Consider the following 23973-nt stretch of genomic DNA (forward strand, 5'->3'; position numbering starts at 1 on the left):
CATAGTTTATAGTTGAACGCTTGTCCTTTGATTTAATATTTTTAAGCTTAGATTGTATATTTTTCACTACTTTCATAAATGAACGAACTCCAGCGCCAGCTTTGAGTTTTGCTTTCATTGCATTTTTTACAATCCATGAAGCCAATTTTTCTCCTTTTCCAGCACTCTTTGATTTTATTCTCTTCTTAGCCATATTCATAAGGTCTAAATCTGCTTTATGTCGAATGTTTAAATCCTTATTATTGTATGCAATATCGTGGTACATACAAGCTTCATCCAATTTATTTATACCTCGGTCACCTCTCAATAATCGTTTTTGAAGTTTAGTACCTGGTCCACAAAACTGATATCCAGGAATATGTAGTTCGAAAGGTAAATTATTGATGACGTTATTTAAAATACCTCTTCCCTTCTTCATAGATATTCTTAAAATGAAGACATTTATTATGACGCTCACTTTATATTACAATAGTAATGCATTCTTGTCCACCCAACTATTTTCTTTTTCACTTAAACCTAACCACTTTACATAAAGTTTATTACCTTTTCGTTTAATAACTTTTTCAATAAGATAAAGTTCTGGAAATTTCGTTTTTTGTAATTCATATTCATAAAAAGCTCCCAAAATTTTCTGTTTATGTTTGTCTTCTAATAGGTATGTTGGTGGATTCGTATCATTTACCTTGACAATAACGAATATTTCTGTCGACCAGTTGGGAGTGTATCCTTTATAAAAATCACCTTTGAATTTACTTATCCGAACACTATCACCAACGTGGAACTTAGGTTTGCGATATAAAACTCGTTTTTGTGCACGCAATATGTTACATCTAACATCTATCTGGTTTACTTTATTTACGTCGACAGGTTTAAATTTAGTAGTACGGTGAGTAGTATTGTTATATTTTTCTACAACGGAATTTAAATTTGGTCCTAACCATTTATAACAACCATACAAACTAAAAATTTTGTAAAGATTATATTTTATTGTACGAATAACTCTTTCCACAATAGAAGCTTTTTTAGTGGAGTAAGTGGAATAATGATTAATGTCATATTTCTTACACAATTTATTAAAAGCATCATTATAAAATTATTTGCCTAAATCAGTTTGTAAATTTATAGGTATTCGTTTTGAACGAGATAAAATTTCAAACATTGCTTTTGTCACACATTTTTTGTTTTTTGATTTTATAGGATATGTCCACACATATTTTGTAAAAGTATCTATTACAACTAAAACATATTTATATCCTTTGTTAAAATAAGAATATTTCTGAAAATCCATAAGATCAGCTTGCCATAAGTCGTCTATTCCTTTTATAATTGTAAATCGACGAGGAAAATTTCTTCTTGCTGCTTTATGAATTTCATCCACTATGTTTTTTTTGCTCATTGTGTTGGTTCAATTTAAGTTTAATCAAATTATCTATTTCTTGTTTTGTATAAAACGATTTTGACAAACGGTCTGATGTAGCTTTTTCCAATTTTTTTAAATATACTTGTATACGAGTATTATCATTAACCACTCTTATTTCTTTTCTTAACTCTTGTAGTATATTATCGACGTATGCTTTGTTCACTGCTTCATCGGCTTCATTTGGAGATGAAAGACCTTTTAATTTAGATGTTTTCAAATCATAGTGTCCAGCATCAGTTTTCACCAATGTATCGTTTAAAGTGTCGATAAATTCCAATAATCGCAAACGTTTATGGACGTGATGACCGAACTTATCTACATTCATTGCTGTCTAGATGATTAGAGATCTCGAATTATACTGGTCATTTTCTGTGGCGATAGCTGTTTATGTTCTATATTTATAATTCCAGCTTCTCGTAATTCTTCTATGACTGCAATAATTTCATTATCTACACCACTATTGCCAGCCGCTCGTGATCCTAACAACAATTTTAATCGTTCTACCAGTTCGTTGGGATCATCCCAATAAACATAATCAGTATATTTTTTTACTTTTTTCAGAAGTGGAATACCTTTTCCTTGAGGGAGACTTTCTACACTTGAAGTCATATTTTTTGAAAATTTAAATAAAGGCTTAATGACATTAATGTATTTAAAACCTTTGTTACTGTTTATAGGTTTAGATGACTTATAATTACGTCGATGTGCATTAGTATCAATTAGTAACAATTTATAATTTTGCAAGTCCTCCTCTCTGACTTTTTCTAGATCAGGTTTCCTTTTAAATAGTAACTCTCTTAAACCATCTGTCTTCTTTAAAATTCGAGTTCCTATTTTCAGAATGTTATCATTATCGAAAACACGAATATTGCCAAGCATTAGTTTTCCCCGCTCATGCCTAACTCCAAAAGGTATAGCATCCATTACTTCTGATGATGTAGACCACGACAAAGTTTGACGATTATCTGGAGAAGACGCAATAGATTTGAACGAACCTTCACTGACATTATGATCTTCAGAAGGTGTGGAAATTAAAGTTTTGTTGTAATTATTAGGAAAGTCGCTTTCAGAAACAGTGTCATTCGATTCTTCATTGGATGAATAAGACGATGTACTTTCATTTTTACATTTTTTCCCAACAGAGGTGATGTAATTATTTTCATTCTCAACCCACTTTTCATTATTTTTATTGGCTATCAAATTAAGGGGATCAACAATAGGTTTGAAAATTTTCTCCAGTGCCATATTATTTACGTTTTTTGTATCGTTAATCATTCCCACTTTTCTTTTAACAACTGCTGCTGACTTAACTATTTGTTTTTTAAATGTTTTTTTCCATTTTACTGCTTGATATTGTGTTCAGTCGCAGATCACACTTTAAAGTGACCCTACATTATCACTACATTGTATTAAGTATGTTAATCTAAAACTATAAAAGTGTCAAATGCTGACCTATAACATCCTTTGTTTTTATCACAATCCTTATTAATAACAAGATAACTAAAAGGCTTTTTCCAAACTTTTGAACACATTTCACGAAATTGATTCCATGACATATCAGACCCAACATGCTCATCATAAACATGTTTCAAATTAATGTCATCTTGTTTAAATAATACAATCAAATTGGAATTGTCTCTCACTAGTTGTTTAGGTATTTTTGTATATGTTTGATTAATATAAAAACAATCAATTTTCTTATGTCGACCCATAGCAAAATAATCTCTAATGCTGTTCTGATTTTCGCAAGCTACATCATCAAATATTATAATAGAATCAGGTAGCGCTTCGTGAGGACTCAAAATTTCACAATTGTGATTGTATTTATGAAAGGTTGTACCAGAAACCATGTTCATAACTTTCTCTAAAAATAAGTATTTTGCTTGATATAAAGATTTTGAATAAACATATAAGTTACAAAATCGCGGAATCGCATCTGTATGTAACAATAAACTTATTACTAAGTTGGTTTTTCCACAATTTGATGGACCACAAACGATACAACGTATTGTGTTCGGCAGAAGGTTTCCGTGTCGTTTTGGTTCTTGTGATGAAGCAGGACAAATACAATCTAATTTTAGTGAGTCTTTTTGTTTCATAAATTTCATTTCAAATTATTAGCATATGCTTAAACTCGTCTGCAGTACTCAACGAATTTGAGCGAAATGAATTTAGGTTTAACGAATAAACACGTTTTATAATTTAACATGTAAAATCTTGTTGGTAGAATAGGAATCAGGAAAGTACAACAAAATAATGTTTGATGGTTAGAATGAATCATGTGTAAAAAGTGTGTTCGGTGTGTGATCTTTCCACGAGCTCGCGGGTGGTGATTCTTATCAATTTTATAGTGGAGTCAGGTGAGTGCATTCGACGAATGTTTCGTGTTTAGAATGAATCGAATTTTGTTTATTGGGAATTCTGGGACACAGAAGTGTCCCAGAATTCCCAATAAACATCTACTGCCTGCTTAGCGTCGTCGGCAAATTGTATGCTAAGGTATGGATTAATAGAGTCAGGAATGAAACTGATGATAAAATATGGGATGCTCAAGCGGGATTTCGAACGGGAATGGGATGTACTGATCAGGTCTTTTTTTTTGCGGTGCATAGCCGAAAAGTTTTTGGCTAAGAGTCAAAAAGTCTATTGCACATTCGTAGATCTGGAAAAGTCCTATGACAGAGTTGTGAGGAATGAATTGTGGTCAGCACTTTCTATGCATGGGGTGAGCAGTCTCTCAATACGAGCACTGAAATTCTTATATGAGGATTCGAGTGCTTGTTTTAGGATAAACGGAGCGCACACTGAGTGGTTAAGATTGAGAAAGACGTTAGGCAAGGATGTGTTGCGTCACCGTGGCTGTTCCACCTATTTATGGATAGTTGTTTGACAGATTTGAAAGAGTCTGAAAGTGGATTAAGGATGAATTAGTTACTCGTCAAATGTCTGCTCTATGCCGACGATCAGGTTATACTGGCGTCATCAGCAGAAGAGTTAGTGCAGATGGTAAACTGTATGCATGAAGCTTTAAAAGAGAAAGGAATGAAAGTGAACGTAAGTAAAACTAAAACACTGGTTTTCGAAATGGAGAAAGAAATGACAGCATATAATATTTTGATTGGAGGAGAAAAAGTTGAGCAAGTGAAAGAGTTTGTATATCTAGGATCAAAGTTTACATCAGATGGCAAGTGTGATAGTGATATTGAAAGGAGAGTGAACACGGGGAACATGGTAAATGGAGCTTTGCATGCCTTTATGAGCAGTCAGAAACTATCCAAAAAGGTTCGACTGGCTTTGCATGGCGTGTTGGTCCCGACATTAATGTATGGGAGTGAAAGTTGGGTATGGCAAAAGAAGCACGAAAGCAGAATAAATGCAGTGGAAATGAGAGCGTTAAGGAGTATGATGGGTGTGAAATTGAGTGACCGGATAAGGAACAGCGTGATAAGGGAATGTTGTGATGTGAAAGATGTAGTTACAGGAATAGAAAAGGGTATGTTAAGATGGTTCGGTTATGTGGAGAGGATGAATTAAAGCAGGTTGACTAAGCAGATATACAAGGAGAGTGTGGAGGGATAGGTCGGAGTGGGAAGACCTAGACGAACGTATCTTGATCAAATTAAGGACGTCCTGGTAAAGGGCCAGGTCAAAAGTACCCGAAACCGCCGAGCTTGCATGAAGAGAGTTATGAATGTGGATGAAGCGATGGAAGTATGCGGAGATCGTGGCAAATGGAAAGAGGTAGTCTATGCCTACCCCTCCGGGAAAGAGGCGTGATTTTATGTATGTACATTATATAGTAATAGAAATATGATGATAGTAATAGAAAATAATGTTCTGGGGGTACATTTTTAATAACAGCGGCCCAGTTTTCGCAAGCAAGTCAAGGTCGCAATGTATGCAGATGAAGTTGCTACCCATCCACCAAGGATTTTAATAACAGTTTTGGTTTAAAATTGTTGTTTACTACATAAAAGACGAAATATAATAGGTGAAAAACTTGATAACTCAACTTTACATTCTGCAAAATATATTGATAAGTGGATAAGTCACTTGATAAGTCGTCGGTACGCATATTGACATGTCGATTATTTCAAAAACTAAGAAAAATTATGCAAATTACTGTACGTTATTCGAATCATCGTAAAAAGTTTACCTTAGATAAAGTATAAGTTATAAATGTAACAAACATATGCATTTTCCAGAGGAAGCCAAAGTTTAAAATGGCCGCCCTGTAAAATTGCTTTTTTCAACATGTCAAATTCTTCCCGCGGGGCACGGAAATATCAGTTGGAATTGTCGGAGTCAAAAAAATTGTATTCAAATTATTGTATTTTATACTTGAATTATTATTATTACCAATGTCATCATCTGCCTTTGTTATATTAATAAAGTAATCGTTGAATGCATTAGCTATCATTGTAGAATCTGTAATAATTTTGTTCTTTAAGTGTAATTTATCAATATTCTCCTTCGGAAAGTTAGTTTTGTTCTGATTTATAATATACCAAGTGGCTTTGCTCTTATTTTTTGATTGTTTTATGTAATAGTCATTTTGAGATTTTTGTGTCAACATAATTATACGTTTAAAACGCTTTGTGTAGGCTCGTAAAATGGTTGCATTCTTTTTTGTTGGATTATTTCTATATTTCCACAATAAACTTCGCTTACGTTTGCTACAAATCTTAATACCTTTACTTATCCACTTTGGTCGCTTTTGTGTAGAGTGTTTTACTTTAATCATTGGGAAACAAAGGTCGTATATTAATTGAAATAATTCATAAAATTCGTTGAACGCTATATTTGGGTCGTCTGATTCATATGTGCTGGAAAAGCTTAATTGACTAATATATTGTATGAAAATTGACCTATTATGTTTTGAAAAGTCACGCTTTACACTATACCAGTACTTAAAACAGCAACTTTTTTTGATAGAGAATTTTAATATCTGCGCTGTATGGTCTGATAATGCAAAATCACGTAACTCACTCTTAGAGCGATTTGTATTGTGTACAATATTATCCAGACACTTTCCACTAGATAAACGAGTAGCTTCTTCAAATTCGATTTTGAGATCATAAGAATATATTAAATTCCGAAAGGTATTTGTCTGTTTATTTCTTTGGAATATGTCTATGTTAAAGTCACCACATATAATGACCTTGCATTTTTGTTTGCGTTTTGTCAGAATTAAATTTAATTTGTTAAAATAAGTGTCTAGAATATGGTTTTTGTTATCTGGGCTTCTGTAGACACAGATTATGATTGTATTGAGATCTAACAATTCTATTGCGGAACACTCAAATACGTTTGGAATTGATAAATCTGTAAATTCTTTGATTTCGGAAAATTTTAACGAGCTCCTGACAAGTATACATGAACCACCATCTCGAGAATTTCTCATAAAACTTGATGCCAATTTAAAATCACTTAACGCTAGATTCTGTTCATCCCCTTTAATCATATTATGTTCAGTTATACATAGTATATCAATATATTTGCCTTCATTCGCTAACTCGTCTAAGCAAACTAATAATAAATCGGATTTACTAATTAATCCATTTAAATTTTGGTGCATAATATGTAAAAAATTAGTCACGAAATAAATTGTTATTATTGCAATTAGATTTATCATTAGAAGTTACATCATTTATTATATCATTACCATTAACATTATTATTATTTAAAATTATGTCATTATTGTCATTCTTATTAGTATTGGAATCTAAATTGTAATAAATGTCAATATTATTATCTAAGTCAGTCTGAGTCATTTGATCTTTATACAATTTCCTGTGGCAATTACAATTATTATTCTTTGAAGTATTATTCTTTTTATACATTTCCATGTTAGTCTTATAACCTATGCGTAAAATTTCTCTTAGTAAAGATCTAGCAAGATTTAATGTAAAATGCTTTTTACGAGGTAAAATCCTGCTATAGTCCATATCTATAAATGTTACATTTTTATCATTTTTACATATAAATTGCAAGGTATAGTTAATTTTCTTTTCGTTTAAATGGAAATTATAAGGAATTTCAGTTATTATTACATTAGTGTCAGACAAAGAATTTATTTTTGTCATTAATTCCGCCTGCAAGTATAACAACATCATTTTTTGTAAGTTGGCTCAGGTCGGCCTTTAAATAATTGTTCAAAATACTACCTATTGACGCTCCTGGCTTAGAATAACAAGATACTAAATATTCAGTCCCTAATAAATTTTGAAGTTTTTCTCGCAGGCCGCGCCCTTGCTCATCCGATAGAATGATGACTTTTTTTGTTTACTCTGTTCCATTTTGTTAAATTCTGTACAATATTCAGTAGGCGTATTATAGGGTTCCTTCTCGGTAGCATTTAAGTTAATTGTGGGTTGCTTTACATGTGCGCTTAAATTAATTTTGCTTGGGGAATCATTTTCAAATCTGACTGTTACGTCTTTATTTTTAATTCCTGGGTTATGCGTATTGGCCAAAATGCTTCTGTCCTTATGTAATGGTGATATTCTTGGCGTACGCATTTTAATATTTAAAATTTTCCTTCTGATTGGCGTAGACATAATTTTATTTTCAGTTATACTATTAGTTGTAAGCTTTTTTAGTAATTCCATTTTTTATCCTGTTCATGTATTTTTTGTTTCATTTTAATATTTTCTGTGTTTAAATTTTCTATTTCCAAATCAGCAATTATTAGCTTCTCTTTCACATTTTCTAATTCTGTTTTTAAGTCTTCAATATAAGATGTATCATTTGTAGTTACATTCTGCAGGCTATATATAGTAGTGTCCATAATAGTAGAATTTAAAATATTGTTATTACATTCCATCGTCAGTTTTGTTAAGTCCGTTTCTGATATAGATCTTTGTAATTTTTTTCTAATTGTTATGTTATCCATTTTAAAAGACAAAACTGTAATTATACTTATAAATTATTCTTTTTGTCAATTAAATTATATATTGCACTTGGCTGTATAATTTTATTCTGTCATCTATATCTATATATATAATATAATGTCAATTCTTATGTCAAACTTCTTATGTGAATTTCATCCAAATGTCAAAGTCACTTCACTTGTTTGACAGACAGAAAGCCGGTTGTGACGAAAATGTTGTGGGTTGTGGTTTCTACGCTTAATCTGCTCTAATTGGTTTATTTCCAATAAACAAAATGATTCAATTTTTAAAATAATTCCGTTTATTGCCTTCGCCGAAATTGTTCAAGTGTTTTTATTGCGATATTTACGTTGTGAGATGGTATATAATGTCGTACCTTGATCCAGTGATGTTGAGGTTACAATACAAGATCCTTCCGTATGTAAATATTTGGTAAGTCGACACGAAACTCAATTTAATCTTAGGAACACCAATAACAGCTCTTACTCATCCGAGAACCGGAAGTACCTAGTTTGCGTAATTTACATATACCAAGACTAACTTTGAGTGATGATGCTGTAGAAATTGAAATGCATTCATTCAGCGATGCCTCACAACATGCTTACGGTGCATGCGTGTATATGCGATCTATAAGCACCAGCGGTACAGTCACTGTAAGATTGTTGTGCGCAAAATCTAGAGTAGCCCCAGTGAAACCCACGACGATGCCGCGTCTCGAATTGTGTGCTGCTTTGTTGTCTGCGCGACTGTGTAAATCAGTAACAGATGCACTCAAATACTCACCGTCACGGATCGTTCACTGGTGTGACTCAAGCATCGTTCTAGCATGGATTCGTAATGATCCTAACAAATTAAAAACTTTCGTTGCTAATCGAATAATTGAAATAACGGAACTTACTATACCTTCGTCCTGGCGCTATGTTCCGACTGATCAAAATCCGGCTGACTTGATCTCCCGTGTCGTAAATGGGAATCAGCTAATGTCAATGAATTTATGGTGGCAAGGCCCAGAGTTTTTATCTAAACCTGAATCACAATGGCCTTTGTTAAAAGGTTACAAAAATTGTGAATTGCCAGACATTGAGGTCAGGTGTAATACAATTATTAATATTTCTGATCCAATAATCAAATTTGAGAATTTTTCTAAATTGAATAAATTAGTACGAACATTTGCATTCGTAAAACGTTTTATCAACAATGTCCAGCATCCCCAAAATAAATTTATTGGTAGCTTAAGTGTAGAAGAATTACTTAAATAATTCATTTTATATATTATGTGCCCTAGCACGTGAGTCATTTGAACATGAATATGATACATTGGTAAAAAATAAACCATTGCCCAATAAATGTAAGATTTTGTCACTATCGCCATTTCTTGACCATAATCACTGCATAATCCGCGTTGGTGGTAGACTGGATGCATCTGACTATTCTTATGAGAAAAAACACCCAGTTCTGCTCCACTCCTCTCATCATTTCACAAAATTATTCTTTGAACAGGAACATATTCGTAACATGCATGCTGGTCCACAGCTATTGTTGGCTGTGGTAAGAGAAAGAGTTTGGCCAATAAATGGTAGACGCTTAGCCAGACGAGTGGTTAATAATTGTGTGCGTTGTGAACGTATTGCAGGCAAAACTTTGAGTCCTAAAATGGGAAACCTTCCTATTCAAAGAATTACTCCAGATCATCCTTTCGTAAATTATATAATATAATTATAATTATCCTTTCGTAAATTGTATAATTATGTTCTTTCTTCTCTATGACTAGTCTGCTGGCGGGTGGCTCAAAATTGGTTATTGCTAATTTAGCAAATAACTATATATTATATTCAGCACTTTATCATTATTTTATTTTCATATATATAGGTATATATACAAATAATTTATTATGTGTAGTACAAATGATAGTATTAATTCTATCCCACTTCCACTTAACGAGACTATTGATGGGTATTTTTCTGATGTGCCTAAAAACTTTAACGTAATTCATATTAACGCACAAAGCATACCAGGTCATTATCCTGATCTGTTGACCTGTTTTGACAGCAAACATGTACATGCCATATTAGTTTCTGAATCTTGGTTTAAATCTTGTCATCCTTCCACCTCTTACTCCTTACCGGGATTCCAACTCATTCGCAATGATCGCCCTGATAAGGGTGGTGGTGGTGTTGCCATCTACTTAAGATCCTATATCCCTTTTAATATTATTCGTGCGTCTCAAGTTACTGACTCCTCTCTTGAAGCCGAGTATCTCTTTGTTGAAATCACTCTTTCACACACTCCTGTTCTTCTTGGTGTTTTCTATAGTTCTTCTTCAAATATTAATTATTTCTCAAGTCTTGAAACTACCTTAGAAGACATCATGCCCTCCTATATGCACACAATTATACTGGGTGACTTCAACACATGCTTAGTCAAAGGTGATAACCGTGCAAATTCCTTATCATCCATTACTGATGCTTGTAATTTGACCATTCTTCCACTCCTTCCTACGCATCATTTTCCCGGTCGCGTTCCTTCTCTTCTCGATCTCATTCTTGTGTCCTCTCCTGATCTTGTATCCAAACATGGTCAATGCAATGCGGATATTTTCTCCTACCATGACCTTTTATATCTTTCTATCAAAATTAAACCTCCGAAACCAAAATCCAAAATTCTTCTGCAGCGTAATTTTAATGCTATTGACCTTGATATGTTGCGTCATGATGCCATAGAAAGTAATTGGGATTCAGTGTTTGAAACTGACTCCGTCAATGATCAAGTCAATAAATTTAATGACCTAGTTATAGGCATTTACAACAAACATGCTCCTATTCGACCTGTTAGGGTCAAGCACTTTCCAGCTCCATGGTTGACAGATAGCATTAGGGCTTGTATTGCTAAAAAACACGCTGCTAAGACTAGGTTTAAGTCTGATCCAGTCAGATATCGTGACAAATATATAGAAGTTCGTAACGTTTGTAACAAGATGTGTAGGGAGGCCCAACGCCGTCACATTCACAAGTCTGTTCAAAATGGTGATCCAGGCAGAGTCTGGAGGTTTTTAAAATCTCTGGGAGTAGGAAAGAGAAACCACAGTGTTTCCAAATCTCTTAATATTAATGGCCTCAATAGGCATTTCTCTTCTTCTTGTGATTTTGGTGGCAATGATAAAAGTTCTATATTAAACCACCTCAATTCTTTTCCAGCTCCCGATTATCCTCCTTTTTCGTTTAACCTAATTACCGAATGTGATGTTCAAAAGTGCGTCCTTGCTGTAACCTCAAATGCTGTTGGGGCTTATGAGATGAGTCGTAAAATGGTTCTGCCCATACTTGACATTATCCTCCCCACTTTAACACAAATCTTCAATAACTCCCTTTCAACTGGTTGCTTTCCCTCTATTTGGAAAAATGCGTTTATTACTCCTTTACCCAAAAAACCTAACCCATCGTCCTTTTCCGATTACCGTCCTATATCTGTTCTACCATTTTTGTCAAAAATCCTTGAACGTTTAGTTCAGTCACAACTAAATTATTTTCTTAGACAAAATCACATCCTTAATCCCTCCCAATCAGGATTTCGTGCAGGGCACAGTACCACCTCTGCACTTATAACTATCGGTGATGACATACGACTTGCCATGGACAATTCGCAGTTGACCATCCTCACGTTGCTTGATTTTACAAATGCATTCAATACTGTCGATCATGATGTTCTACTCAGTTTGATGCGCACTGTGAACATATCTCCATCGGTAATTATTTGGTTCAGTTCGTACCTCAGCGGCCGTCAGCAGTGCATCCGTATTGATGATAATCTATCATCATGGTGTCACATCTCGGCTGGGGTACCTCAAGGCGGTGTGCTCTCTCCTTTGTTGTTCGCACTTTTTATTAACCGTATCACTGATAACCTTCTGTCTTCCTACCATCTTTATGCGGATGATCTGCAAATTTATTGTCACTCTCCTTTAGCTGATTTACCTTCCGCGATTTCCTCTATTAATGGTGATTTGATGCGAATATCTGACTGGAGCAGATCTTTTGGAATTAAGGTGAATCCGTCTAAAACGCAGGCAATCATAATCGGTAGCTCTTATTTTGTTTCTCGTATTGATTGGAGATTAGTGCCTCCTCTTAATTTTGATAATGTGGTAATTCCTTTTAGTGACAAGGTAAAAAATTTGGGTTTAATATTCGACAAAACTTTGTCATGGTCGCATCATATTAATGACGTGAGCAGGAAAATGTTCTTAGCATTCAGTTCGCTTAGAAGGTTACGTAATTTCCTACCTGTTGATACTAAAATTGCGCTGACACAATCTCTTCTTCTCCCTCTCCTTGATTACGCTGATACTGCTTATCTCGACGTCACTGAGGAACAGTTAAACAAACTCGAGCGTCTTCAAAATCTTTCTATTCGTTTCATATTTGGGCTTCGCAAATATGATCACGTTTCTTCTTTCCGTTCGCAGCTGAAGTGGCTTCCTATCCGACTCCGTCGCAATTTGCATATTGTGACAATGCTCTATTCGGTCTTATTTAATCCTTTTTCTCCATCTTATTTAAAGGAGCGCTTCAATTTTTATAGCGATGCCCAAGGCGTCACCCGCAGTCTGCGTAGCACGGTTACCCTACGACTAAGACTACCGACATCCAGCACCAATTTTTACTCCCACTCTTTTACTGTACAAGCTGTCCGTCTATGGAATGCTCTCCCTGTCGATATCAGGAAAGCCCAGACTATTAATAGTTTCAAAAATCTCGTTAAGTCTCATTATCTTTCTACTCTATCCTAAGTATATGTTATTATTATATGTATTTATCTGTATACTACTCTGTCAAGAAAGTAGCAGGAAAAGATCAATAATACACAAACTGTTTGTTATTCATCCAAATTTATTTTATCACCTTCAAAATATGCTCCTTTAGAAACGATACACTTACGCCAACGAATAATCCAATCATCAAAACATTTTTTAAACGCTGTTTCCGGAATTGAGGTCAGTTCTCGCCGCGAATTCTCTTTTATGTCTTCTACCGATTGAAAACGGGTGCCACGAAGTGGTAATTTGAGTTTAGGAAAAAGAAAAAAGTCGGCTGGAGCCATATCTGGTGAATATGGTGGTTGCTCGATGGTATTTGTTGAGTGTTTGGTTAAAAATTCGTTCACAATGATGGCCTTGTGCGAAGGTGCATTATCATGGTGCAAAATCCAAGAATTTTCTTTCCACAAATCTGGCCTTTTTCGTCGGATTTGCTCTCTTAAACGCCGCATAACACTCAAATAATATTCCTTATTTACCGTTTGACCTTCCGGCAAGAATTCCGAGTGCACAACACCGCGATAGTCAAAGAAAACAGTCAACATGACTTTGACTTTTGAACGACTTTGGCGTGGTTTTTTCGGTTTCGGTTCAGTTGGAAGGCGCCACTCCGAAGCTTGTTGACTAGTTTGCATGTCAAACTCGTAAACCCACGTCTCGTCACCAGTAACAATGCGTTTCATGAATGTTGGGTCGGAATTGACTCGTTCTAGCATGTCCTCAGCGACTCTCATGCGATTGAGTTTTTGAAAAAAATTCAGGTCTTTTGGGACTAGCCGAGCGGCAACATGTTTCATACCCAAATTATTAGTTAAAATGGTACGGGTCGACTCGTGAGATACAGAAAGTTCGGTGGCTATCTCTCTCAAAGTTGAATGAGGATTTTCAGTCACTATTTCCTTCACTTTTGCGATGTTAACTTCAGTTGCAGACGTTGATGGCCTACCAGAGCGAGGCAAATCTTCCATCACATCTCGACCGCTTTTGAACGCTTTGTACCACTCGTAAGCACGAGTTTTTGATAAAGTCGATTCTACGTAAGCCTTCTGTAACATTTTCAGTGACTCCGAACACGATATTCCATTGGCAATGCAAAATTTAAGACAAACTCTTTGTTCGATGTTTTTATCCATTATGAAATTAGCAATACACACTAGATATGATATAACTAAAAATAGCACTGTATTTAATGTAAACAACAGATGCAACTCAAACTCCGCGCCAAAATGGAAAACAGTTGTGCCAATCTAACAACAACAAAAAAAACAAAAATTTGAATTTGGAACCATAAATAAATAATCCATTCCCGATACTTTTCTGACTGAATGTACATACATACATACATAAACTCACGCCTCTTTCCCGGAAGGGTAGGCAGAGACTACCTCTTTCCACTTGCCACGATCCCTGCATACTTCCTTTGCTTCATCCACATTCATAACTCTCTTCATGCAAGCTCGGCGGTTTCGGGCACTTAATTTGATCAAGATATGTTCGTATAGTTCTATGTCTTCCCACCCCGACTTTTCCCTCCACACTCTCCTTGTATATCTGCTTAGTCAACCTGTTTTCATTCATCCTCTCCACATGACCGAACCATCTCAACATACCCTTTTCTATTCCTGTAACTACATCTTCTTTCACATCACAACATTCCCTTATCACGCTGTTCCTTATCCGGTCACTCAATTTCACACCCAACATACTCCTTAACGCTCTCATTTCCACTGCATTTATTCTGCTTTCGTGCTTCTTTTGCCATACCCAACTTTCACTCCCATACATTAATGTCGGGACCAACACGCCCCTGTGCACAGCCAGTCGAGCCTTTTTGGATAGTTTCTGACTGCTCATAAAGGCATGCAAAGCTCCATTCACCATGTTCCCCGCGTTCACTCTCCTTTCAATATCACTATCACACTTGCCATCTGATGTAAACTTTGATCCTAGATATACAAACTTTGATTGGAGGAGAAAAAGTTGAGCAAGTGAAAGACTTGCTCAACTTTTTCTCCTCCAATCAAAATATTACATGCTGTCATTTCTTTCTCCATTTCAAAAACCAGTGTTTTAGTTTTACTTACGTTCACTTTCATTCCTTTCTCTTTTAAAGCTTCATGCATACAGTTTACCATCTCCTGTTACTCCTCCGCTGATGACGCCAGTATAACCTGATCGTCGGCATAGAGCAGACATTTGACGAGTAATTCATTCATCCTTAATCCACTTTCAGACTCTTTCAAATCTGTCAAACAACTATCCATAAATAGGTTGAACAGCCACGGTGACGCAACACATCCCTGCCTAACACCTTTCTCAATCTTAAACCACTCAGTGTGCGCTCCGTTTATCCTGACACAAGCACTCGAATCCTCATATAAGGATTTCAGTGCTCGTATCAAGAGACTGCTCACCCCATGCATAGAAAGTGCTGACCACAATTCATTCCTCTCAACTCTGTCATAGGCCTTTTCCAAATCCACGAATGTGCAATAGACTTTTTGACTCTTGGCCAAAAACTTTTCGGCTATGCACCGCAAGGAAAAGACCTGATCAGTACATCCCATTCCCTTTCGAAATCCCGCTTGAGCATCCCATATTTTGTCATCAGTTTCATTCCTGACCTTCCTGACTGATTCCTGACTCTATTAATCAATACCTTAGCATACAATTTGCCGACGACGCTAAGCAGGCACCACGATAATTTTTGCAGTCCAGTTGTGACCCTTTTCCTTTGTAAAGTGGCACAATAACAGCCTTACACCAATCTTTTGGTACTCGGCCGCTTCTCCAACACAAATTGAAAAGGCAGTACAACTGTCTAGCTACGACGCCTTTTCCTGCTTTAAGCATCTCGACCGACACTCTATCATACCCGGCAGCCTTACCCGCTTTCATACTCTTAAGTGCTTCCACAATTTCAAACATTTCAATTTCGCCTTCCATCTCATTCTCTTTTTCTTCGATATAGCAGAACTCTTTCTTATTTTCTTCCTTTTTTTCAAATAAACTCTCAAAATAGTCCTTCCATATCTTTAGCACACATTCTTCTCCTTTCACAACGCTACCATCCTGGCATCTGATCCTAGTCAGCTCTCTGGTTATAGTTTTTCCTCGGGCTGACCTTACGGATTTCCAGAATACTTTCAGATTTGACTGAAAGTCTTCTGATAGCCTTTTATCAAAATCCTCTTTATACTCTTCTTTCTTTCTAATCACAGCTTTCTTAACCAAATCTTTCATTTTTTTATATTCCTTACGTGCTTCATTCACATCCTCATCTATAACCTCTTGCATTCTTAAGTTAGCTTTTGCTGCTAACAAATCCAGCCATGCTTTCTTCTTTAATCGCACAAGTTCTTGCACATCTTTACTCATCCACGCATTTTTGTGATTTTTCCCTTTCTTTCTTCTACTTACACCACACACTTCAACAGCTACTTTCACAATTCTTTCTTTAAATTCCTTCCATCCATCTTCAATATTGCTCCTCTCATCTAAATCTTCAATTTCATCCTTCAGTCTATTAATATACTTCTTACCTACATCCATATCTTGCAAATTTTCTACTTTCACTCTTTCCAAAGCGCTGGTTTGCTCCCTTACCCTGTGCCGCCAGCGATTGAAGATACCCCTTATCCGGGATATCACCAGTAAATGGTCCGAGTCAATGCCAGCACCGCGATATGCACGGGTATCCAGCACTTTGTTCTTCAATCTTTCATCTACAATCACAAAGTCTATCATACTTTTTAAAATACCTTCCACTCTTGTATAGGTGTGGATCTCTTTATGTTGAAACATTGAGTTCGACACAAAAAGATCCCACTCTAGACAAATTTCTAATACACTTCTTCCATTATCATTCACCTTTTCGTCACCAAACGCACCAAGCACCTTTTCATATCCATCACGCTTTACACCCACCCATCCATTAAAATCACCTAACATAATAATCTTCTCATTTGGCTTGGTAACTTTCAATACTACTCTTACACTATTCCAGAACTCCTCGTTTTCGCTTTTTGCTGATGTTGTACCCCTCGAACCCACTTCCCACGGTGCATAAACACCTAAAACGAAGATCCGAGTGATTCCAACTTTCAGCCTAATCCATAGAAGACGAGGGCTGACACACTCATACTCATTCTCACACTCAGCCATTCGTGCAGAAAGGATTAGACCGACCCCTTGACAGCCTCGGCTGGTACTGGAAATTCCAGACCAATACGCCGTGTAAGGGCCGTGCTGCGTCGCGTCGCATCCTTTCCGCTTCGTTTCATTCACGCACAACACATCCAACCGTCTTTCACCCATCATCTGACATACTTCCTCAATTTTATCCTTCATTCCTCCTCTTACATTCATCGTCGCAAAGCGGCTTTCAGCAGACCGCATACCGCTCCCGCCGGGAACGAGACGTGATGGGGTGCGGACACCATCGCCGCCATTTAGGTGCTCTTTCAAAAAATTTGCATCCATGCGATTCCCACGAGACGCAAGGGAACAATTTTGTCCGCCCCAGCAGAGCCCCGCATGCCAGGGTAAGGCTAGCCATTACCTGGGGGTCGCCCAACCCCATGGCGGAAGTGGCACGCTCGAGACTAGGCTCGCCCCTAGCCATGCATCCATCGGCGCGGCAGACCTTAGATTGGCATATATCTGTATTTATGCGTATTTGTATGTATTTATATGAATTATATATAGATATATATTCTGTTTGTATTTTATTATATTCAAACATTTATTTATCATGCTCTGCGCCAACGCCGATCTCCTGTTTGGTTTCCTTCCACCCAAAGGTTGACTGGAAGAGATTGCTTTAGCGATAAGTCCGCCTTTGTACCATCTATATCTGCTTTGTGTTGTTTTGTATGTTTTACTCTTATGGTGCAATAAAGAGTTTTATCTATCTATCTATCCTTTTTTATTTGTGGGCATTGATCTAGCTGGACCCTTCTTAATTTTAAATCGACGAGGTCACGGTAGTAAGCTCATTAAATGCTACCTTTGCCTATTTGTGTGCTTACGTGTCAGTGACTTATCGAAAGACGCCTTTCTAATGGCTTTTCGTAGATTCATAGCTCGTAGAGGAAGGCCGGTGGAAGTATTTTCCGATAACGGACGAAATTTCGTTGCTGCGGCCAAGGAAATCGGTCAATTTTTAAAGCGGAACCAATTGTTGAGTTTGCAAGTCAAGAAAATATTAAGTTCATTTTTAGTCCGCTTAGAGGCATACGCTCCTCACTTCGGTGGTATTTTTGAAGCCGGGATAAAATCCGCAAAACACCATATAAACGTATACTAGGTAACAGCCACCTAACATTTGAGGAGATAACAACATTGTTTGCGCGAGTTGAAGCCATACTAAATAGCCGTCCCTTGTATCCTCTATCATCCTCTCCTAACGATTTCCTCCCACTTTCTTCTGGACACTTTCTTATTGGAAGACCGTTGGTATCGCTGCCCTCTCCAAATTTGCTTGATTGCAAGGAGATCACATTAAGAAGTTATGAACGCTTAGAGAAACTCCGCCAGCACTTTTGGAACAAATGGCAACGGAAGTATATTTCTGAATTACAACAAAGAAGCAAGCGGAAAACTAACTGCGGTAAACTACTAATCGGTGACATGGTACTCATACAAGAAGACAACATACCACCTATGAACTGGAGACTTGGTAGAGTCTCCCGACTATTTCCTGGGAATGATGGAGTCTGCAGAGTAGCGGACATTGACACCACAAGAGGATCCGTACGAAGAGCATTAGTTCGGCTGTGCCCGCTGGTGGCACCTGAAGCAGATGACTAACTCTGTTTAAAGAACTCTTTCAACGGGCGGGAAGATGTTTAGGCCCAATGATGTCCAAAGACAAAAATGCATAACCACTTTATTGTAAAAAAAAATTTTTTTCGACTTTTGGTGGCTTCACCGGCATTACGCGCTCTTTCTAAAAACTTGTAAAACTAAATTTATCTGAATACACAAAATTGCAAGAAAATTGAGTTTTTATTGGCTCCAGTGTGTCAAGCGAAGACATGTAGTATGGTGCTCCCGAAAGGGTACCCCCTAAGCATAATGCTGGCTGTAAACAATATGCTACACAGTCAGCGCTGATCTTCCGGGGGTGCCCGGGTAGGCATCACGGACATACGTACAATGAAAACAAAAAAAAAGAAATATATATATGTACAATACACAAATAATACAAGAACAATATATATTTATATATTGCTCTTGTACTACTGTATTTATAATTATTCATATATACATATATATAAGGTTATTCAATAACACCGTCAATAAAACACAATTGAGTTTCTCTGAAATTAAAGAAGTTGTTTATTTTACATTGTAAATCTGTACATATTCACATTGAATATCATATTTAAATTATTCCTTACATACCTGAAATTAAAGAAACGACATTTAATGTTTATAACTGAACAAGTCAAAACATTCTGCTCATATTGCGGTTCTAAACACCTCGGTGACAGACCACTCCTTAATATTTTTAAAACTTTCCAAAGTTAATATAGTTAATACATGTGCAAAAACTAGAGTCGTAACTGACTTCAACAAAGCATTACAATTATTAATGGATAATAACCTTAATGATTTACTTTTTCTGGATGATCCAAATATTCTAGTGCAAAAGTTAACCAGGAAAATTCAAGACGCCTTAAAAGAGAACACATCCATACAAACTATACCTAAAAGGAATAGAACGATAAAACCATGGGTCACTCCGGGTATTCTCAAATGTATAAGACATCGCAATAAACTACAAAATAAATTAAAAAAAGACCCACATAATGAAATTTTGGTAATTAGTTATAAGAGATATCGAAATTATTGTACAAAACTACTTAAAAATCTAAAACGGAAGTATGAAAGGGAACTTTTGGCAGAATCTCTTACAAATAATAAATCTCTTTGGAATAACATCAAAAATATAACTCATACAAATGTAAGGAAAACTGAAAATGCAAAATTATTAGAAGTGAGGCCTACATCAACGGAATCAATAAATTATGTCAATGATTATTTCGTTCAAACGGGTAAATTGCTTGCGGAGGACATTTTATCTAAAAATAAACCAAATACCCCTTTACTTAATGCTTATAACACGCAGCTAAACTCCTTTGTTCTATTAGAGACAAGCTCAGAAGAGGTTCACGATATCCTAGTTAATTTAAAATCAAATAGTGCCCCTGGTTGGGATGAAATTCCAACCAAATTTCTTAAACTGGCTAAGCCTATAATTATTCCCGTCATTGTTCACTTAGTCAACGTCTGCTTTAGTAGTGGAACATTTCCGACACTTCTAAAAAAGTCTATTGTAACTCCAGTATACAAGAGTGGAGACAGAGGCTGTGTCGGCAATTACAGATTTAATTAATAACTTTAATGATTTACTTTTTCTGGATGATCCAAATATTCTAGTGCAAAAGTTAACCAGGAAAATTCAAGACGCCTTAAAAGAGAACACATCCATACAAACTATACCTAAAAGGAATAGAACTATAAAACCATGGGTCACTCCGGGTATTCTCAAATGTATAAGACATCGCAATAAACTACAAAATAAATTAAAAAAAGACCCACATAATGAAATTTTGGTAATTAGTTATAAGAGATATCGAAATTATTGTACAAAACTACTTAAAAATCTAAAACGGAAGTATGAAAGGGAACTTTTGGCAGAATCTCTTACAAATAATAAATCTCTTTGGAATAACATCAAAAATATAACTCATACAAATGTAAGGAAAACTGAAAATGCAAAATTATTAGAAGTGAGGCCTACATCAACGGAATCAATAAATTATGTCAATGATTATTTCGTTCAAACGGGTAAATTGCTTGCGGAGGACATTTTATCTAAAAATAAACCAAATACCCCTTTACTTAATGCTTATAACACGCAGCTAAACTCCTTTGTTCTATTAGAGACAAGCTCAGAAGAGGTTCACGATATCCTAGTTAATTTAAAATCAAATAGTGCCCCTGGTTGGGATGAAATTCCAACCAAATTTCTTAAACTGGCTAAGCCTATAATTATTCCCGTCATTGTTCACTTAGTCAACGTCTGCTTTAGTAGTGGAACATTTCCGACACTTCTAAAAAAGTCTATTGTAACTCCAGTATACAAGAGTGGAGACAGAGGCTGTGTCGGCAATTACAGGCCGATCTCGGTTCTCCCTGCTATATCAAAAATAATAGAAAAAATTCTAAACAAACGCTTAATAAATTACTTCAATAAATTTAATATACTATCGGACTCTCAATATGGTTTCAGATCAAATATTTCAACAGAAAATGCCGTAACTGATATAACAACTTATATAACAGAACAAATTGATAAAGGTAAAAAATGCTTAACAGTTTTTCTCGACCTGAAAAAGGCTTTTGACACAGTCTCTGTCCCCATTCTTATCCAGAAACTGGAACAAATTGGAATAAGAGGCACATCACTAGACCTTTTTAAGAGCTACCTTACTGATCGCTCCCAAAAAGTTAAAATCGGCCAGGAAACTAGTGACGAGTATGATGTAACCTTTGGCGTGCCTCAAGGTAGTGTGCTAGGGCCAACCCTATTTCTAATTTACATAAACGACCTTTGTAAGTTGGAAGGCGGGGGTGGTAAAATCTTCTGTTACGCAGATGATACTGCAGTTGTTTTTTCTGGACCTGATTGGGAAAATGTTCGCAAGTGTACCGAGATGGGAATGTATAGTATTAGGAACTGGTTAAATGCAAATCTACTTACCCTTAATACACTGAAAACAAACTATATTTGTTTCTCTCCAAGCAATAGAACCCAACCTGATACTTCCTTTAGTATTAAAATACACATTTGCACTAACGATAATGACTCAACTTGCGACTGTCCACTTATTGAAAAAGTATCCAAAACAAAGTTGGCCAAGTTACCTGTAGCACAGGTCCACCTGGACCTTTTTCAGGAACTTGGCTCTTCGCAGGACTTCAATGTCATTTAAAGATTAAACACATTATTGTTAACTAGTTAATAAGAACATTTTTGTGAAGAGCAAATAAACGTTATTATTATTAAAAAAAAAAAAAAAAAAAAGTACCTAGGAGTAATACTTGATCAACGCCTCTCGTGGCACGACCACATCGAACTAGTCAATAGTCGCATTAGAAAACTGATATGGATTTTCAAAGCACTCCGATATGTAGCTGATAAAGTCCTGCTAAAACAAATTTACATCGCACTAGCGCAATCAATTATAACTTATTGTATCCCTGTATGGGGAGGTGCAATAAAAACTAAGTTAATACAATTAGAAAGAACACAACGATCATTGATTAAGACTATGTATTTAAAAAAATTTAGATTCCCTACGAATTTATTATACCAGCAATGTGACCTTCTATCCATTAGGAAAATATATATACTAAACTCAATTTTAAAATTACATAAATCTTTAATATTTGACCCACATAACTTATCTAGAAGAAACAATCCCACATTCAAAAATAACATAGTAAAAACAGCTACTGCAAGACGACAATACAACTCACAAAGTACTTACCTTTATAATATTATTAATAAAAAAATTTCAATTTATTCTAAAACAACACACAATTGTAAATTATTAGTGAAAAATTGGCTAAAAACATTAACATATGATGAGGTTGAAAATCTATTCCATCGCTTAAAATAGAGTGATTTATATATGTTGGTATATACTCGTACCACATACACACTTTCACATACAAATACAGTTTGCATATATTTTTTTTATTTTTATTTTTGTATTCATTTTGTCTTATTTTAGTACTCAGTAATAGTTACGTAACGAGGGAGCGAGGTCCTCTGACACGAGTATTCTATACTTACTAGAGGGCCTCAACAACTGGCTTTGTAAAACTGTTTTACTGAATAAACGAATTTTGAATTTTGAATTTTGAATTGAATAATACGGTGTCAGTTTCTGTTTTTCCAAATTATTTAAAAGTGCAAAATATCGAGTCGGTTATGAATGTATTTTCTTCAAATAGACAACGAGATAACTTTGAGATGTGGCAGAAGTTTGACTCAGATTTCTTATAGTCAGTATCTATCTTGTAAATTGAGTCTGATATTTTTTCTATGATCTTGTAGGGTCCAATCTTCAATTCATCAAGTTTTTTCCTATTTAGTTTGTTACCATTTTCCACAAAAACAATATCACCAACTTTGAAGTCTTTATATCTTCGATTTTTGTCATAAATTCTCTTGTTGTAGTTATGTGATCGGATTGTATTTTCCAGAGCTTTATTCCTGTCTTGAATTAAATCACATTTAGTTTTCTTCTGTTTCAATTTATTTGGCAGAATTGTAACATCTGTGCCATGAAGTAGGTACTTAGGGGCATATCCAGTGACTGTGTGCTCTGTTTCATTGTATTTCTTTACACAGGTTTGTGCTATAGTTGACCATGCTACTTTCCTGTCTTGATCATTTATGTTACATCTGATTTTGTTTACCAATGTTTGGTTTAGCCTCTCGTTTAGGCCATTTGAAAAAGGCGAGTTTACTGCTGTAAATATTATTAGAATTTTCTTTTCTTTTAAAAAAATCTTTAAATTCCTTAGAATTGATTCCCGGGTATTGATCTGATAGTATCATTTCAATGTCATCAGCTTCTGAACATTTTTTTATGAGTTTGATGAAATCATTTGCATTTTGAGTACTGGATGTCAATATATATGCATATCTAGTAAATTGATCTGATAGTAGATGTAAGTATCTCTTTGTCGATCTGGATCCTCCGAAACCTCCACTGGTGTCAATGGAGCATATTTGAAAAGGTTTTGTTGCAGGACCTAAGTGA

At 35.6% G+C, this 23973-nt stretch overlaps 2 protein-coding genes across 2 annotated transcripts; both read right to left on the reverse strand.

Annotated features, from left to right (window-relative positions):
• Nucleotides 1-1759: 1759 nt before the first annotated feature.
• Nucleotides 1760-10888, reverse strand: LOC132904024 (uncharacterized). The gene is made up of 2 exons (XM_060953949.1): nucleotides 10774-10888; nucleotides 1760-2763 (listed from the first exon to the last, which is right to left on the reverse strand). The coding sequence occupies exons 1-2, from the start codon at nucleotides 10886-10888 to the stop codon at nucleotides 1760-1762; spliced, it is 1119 nt and encodes a 372-aa protein (XP_060809932.1).
• Nucleotides 10889-13137: 2249 nt separating this feature from the next.
• LOC132904282 (uncharacterized) lies at nucleotides 13138-14106 on the reverse strand. The gene is made up of 2 exons (XM_060954211.1): nucleotides 13614-14106; nucleotides 13138-13229 (listed from the first exon to the last, which is right to left on the reverse strand). The coding sequence occupies exons 1-2, from the start codon at nucleotides 14092-14094 to the stop codon at nucleotides 13186-13188; spliced, it is 525 nt and encodes a 174-aa protein (XP_060810194.1). The 5' UTR covers nucleotides 14095-14106; the 3' UTR covers nucleotides 13138-13185.
• Nucleotides 14107-23973: the final 9867 nt, after the last annotated feature.

This window comes from Amyelois transitella, chromosome W, assembly GCF_032362555.1.
Source record: "Amyelois transitella isolate CPQ chromosome W, ilAmyTran1.1, whole genome shotgun sequence".
Classification (NCBI taxonomy): Eukaryota; Metazoa; Arthropoda; class Insecta; order Lepidoptera; family Pyralidae; genus Amyelois; species Amyelois transitella.

Bases quoted from the DNA above. Each gene is read 5' to 3' on its own strand.
- LOC132904282 (XM_060954211.1), bottom strand. From the start codon at position 14,094: ATGGAAGATTTGCCTCGCTCTGGTAGGCCATCAACGTCTGCAACTGAA. The intron at 13,230-13,613 runs GTCAAACGGTAA...GTATCGTTTCTA, and splicing joins CTCGGAATTCTTGCCGGAAG to AAGGAGCATATTTTGAAGGT.
- LOC132904024 (XM_060953949.1), bottom strand. From the start codon at position 10,888: ATGTTTGGATACAAGATCAGGAGAGGACACAAGAATGAGATCGAGAAG. The intron at 2,764-10,773 runs GTAATGGATGAT...AATATCAAGCAG, and splicing joins TGGTCAAATTACAAGCATCA to TAAAATGGAAAAAAACATTT.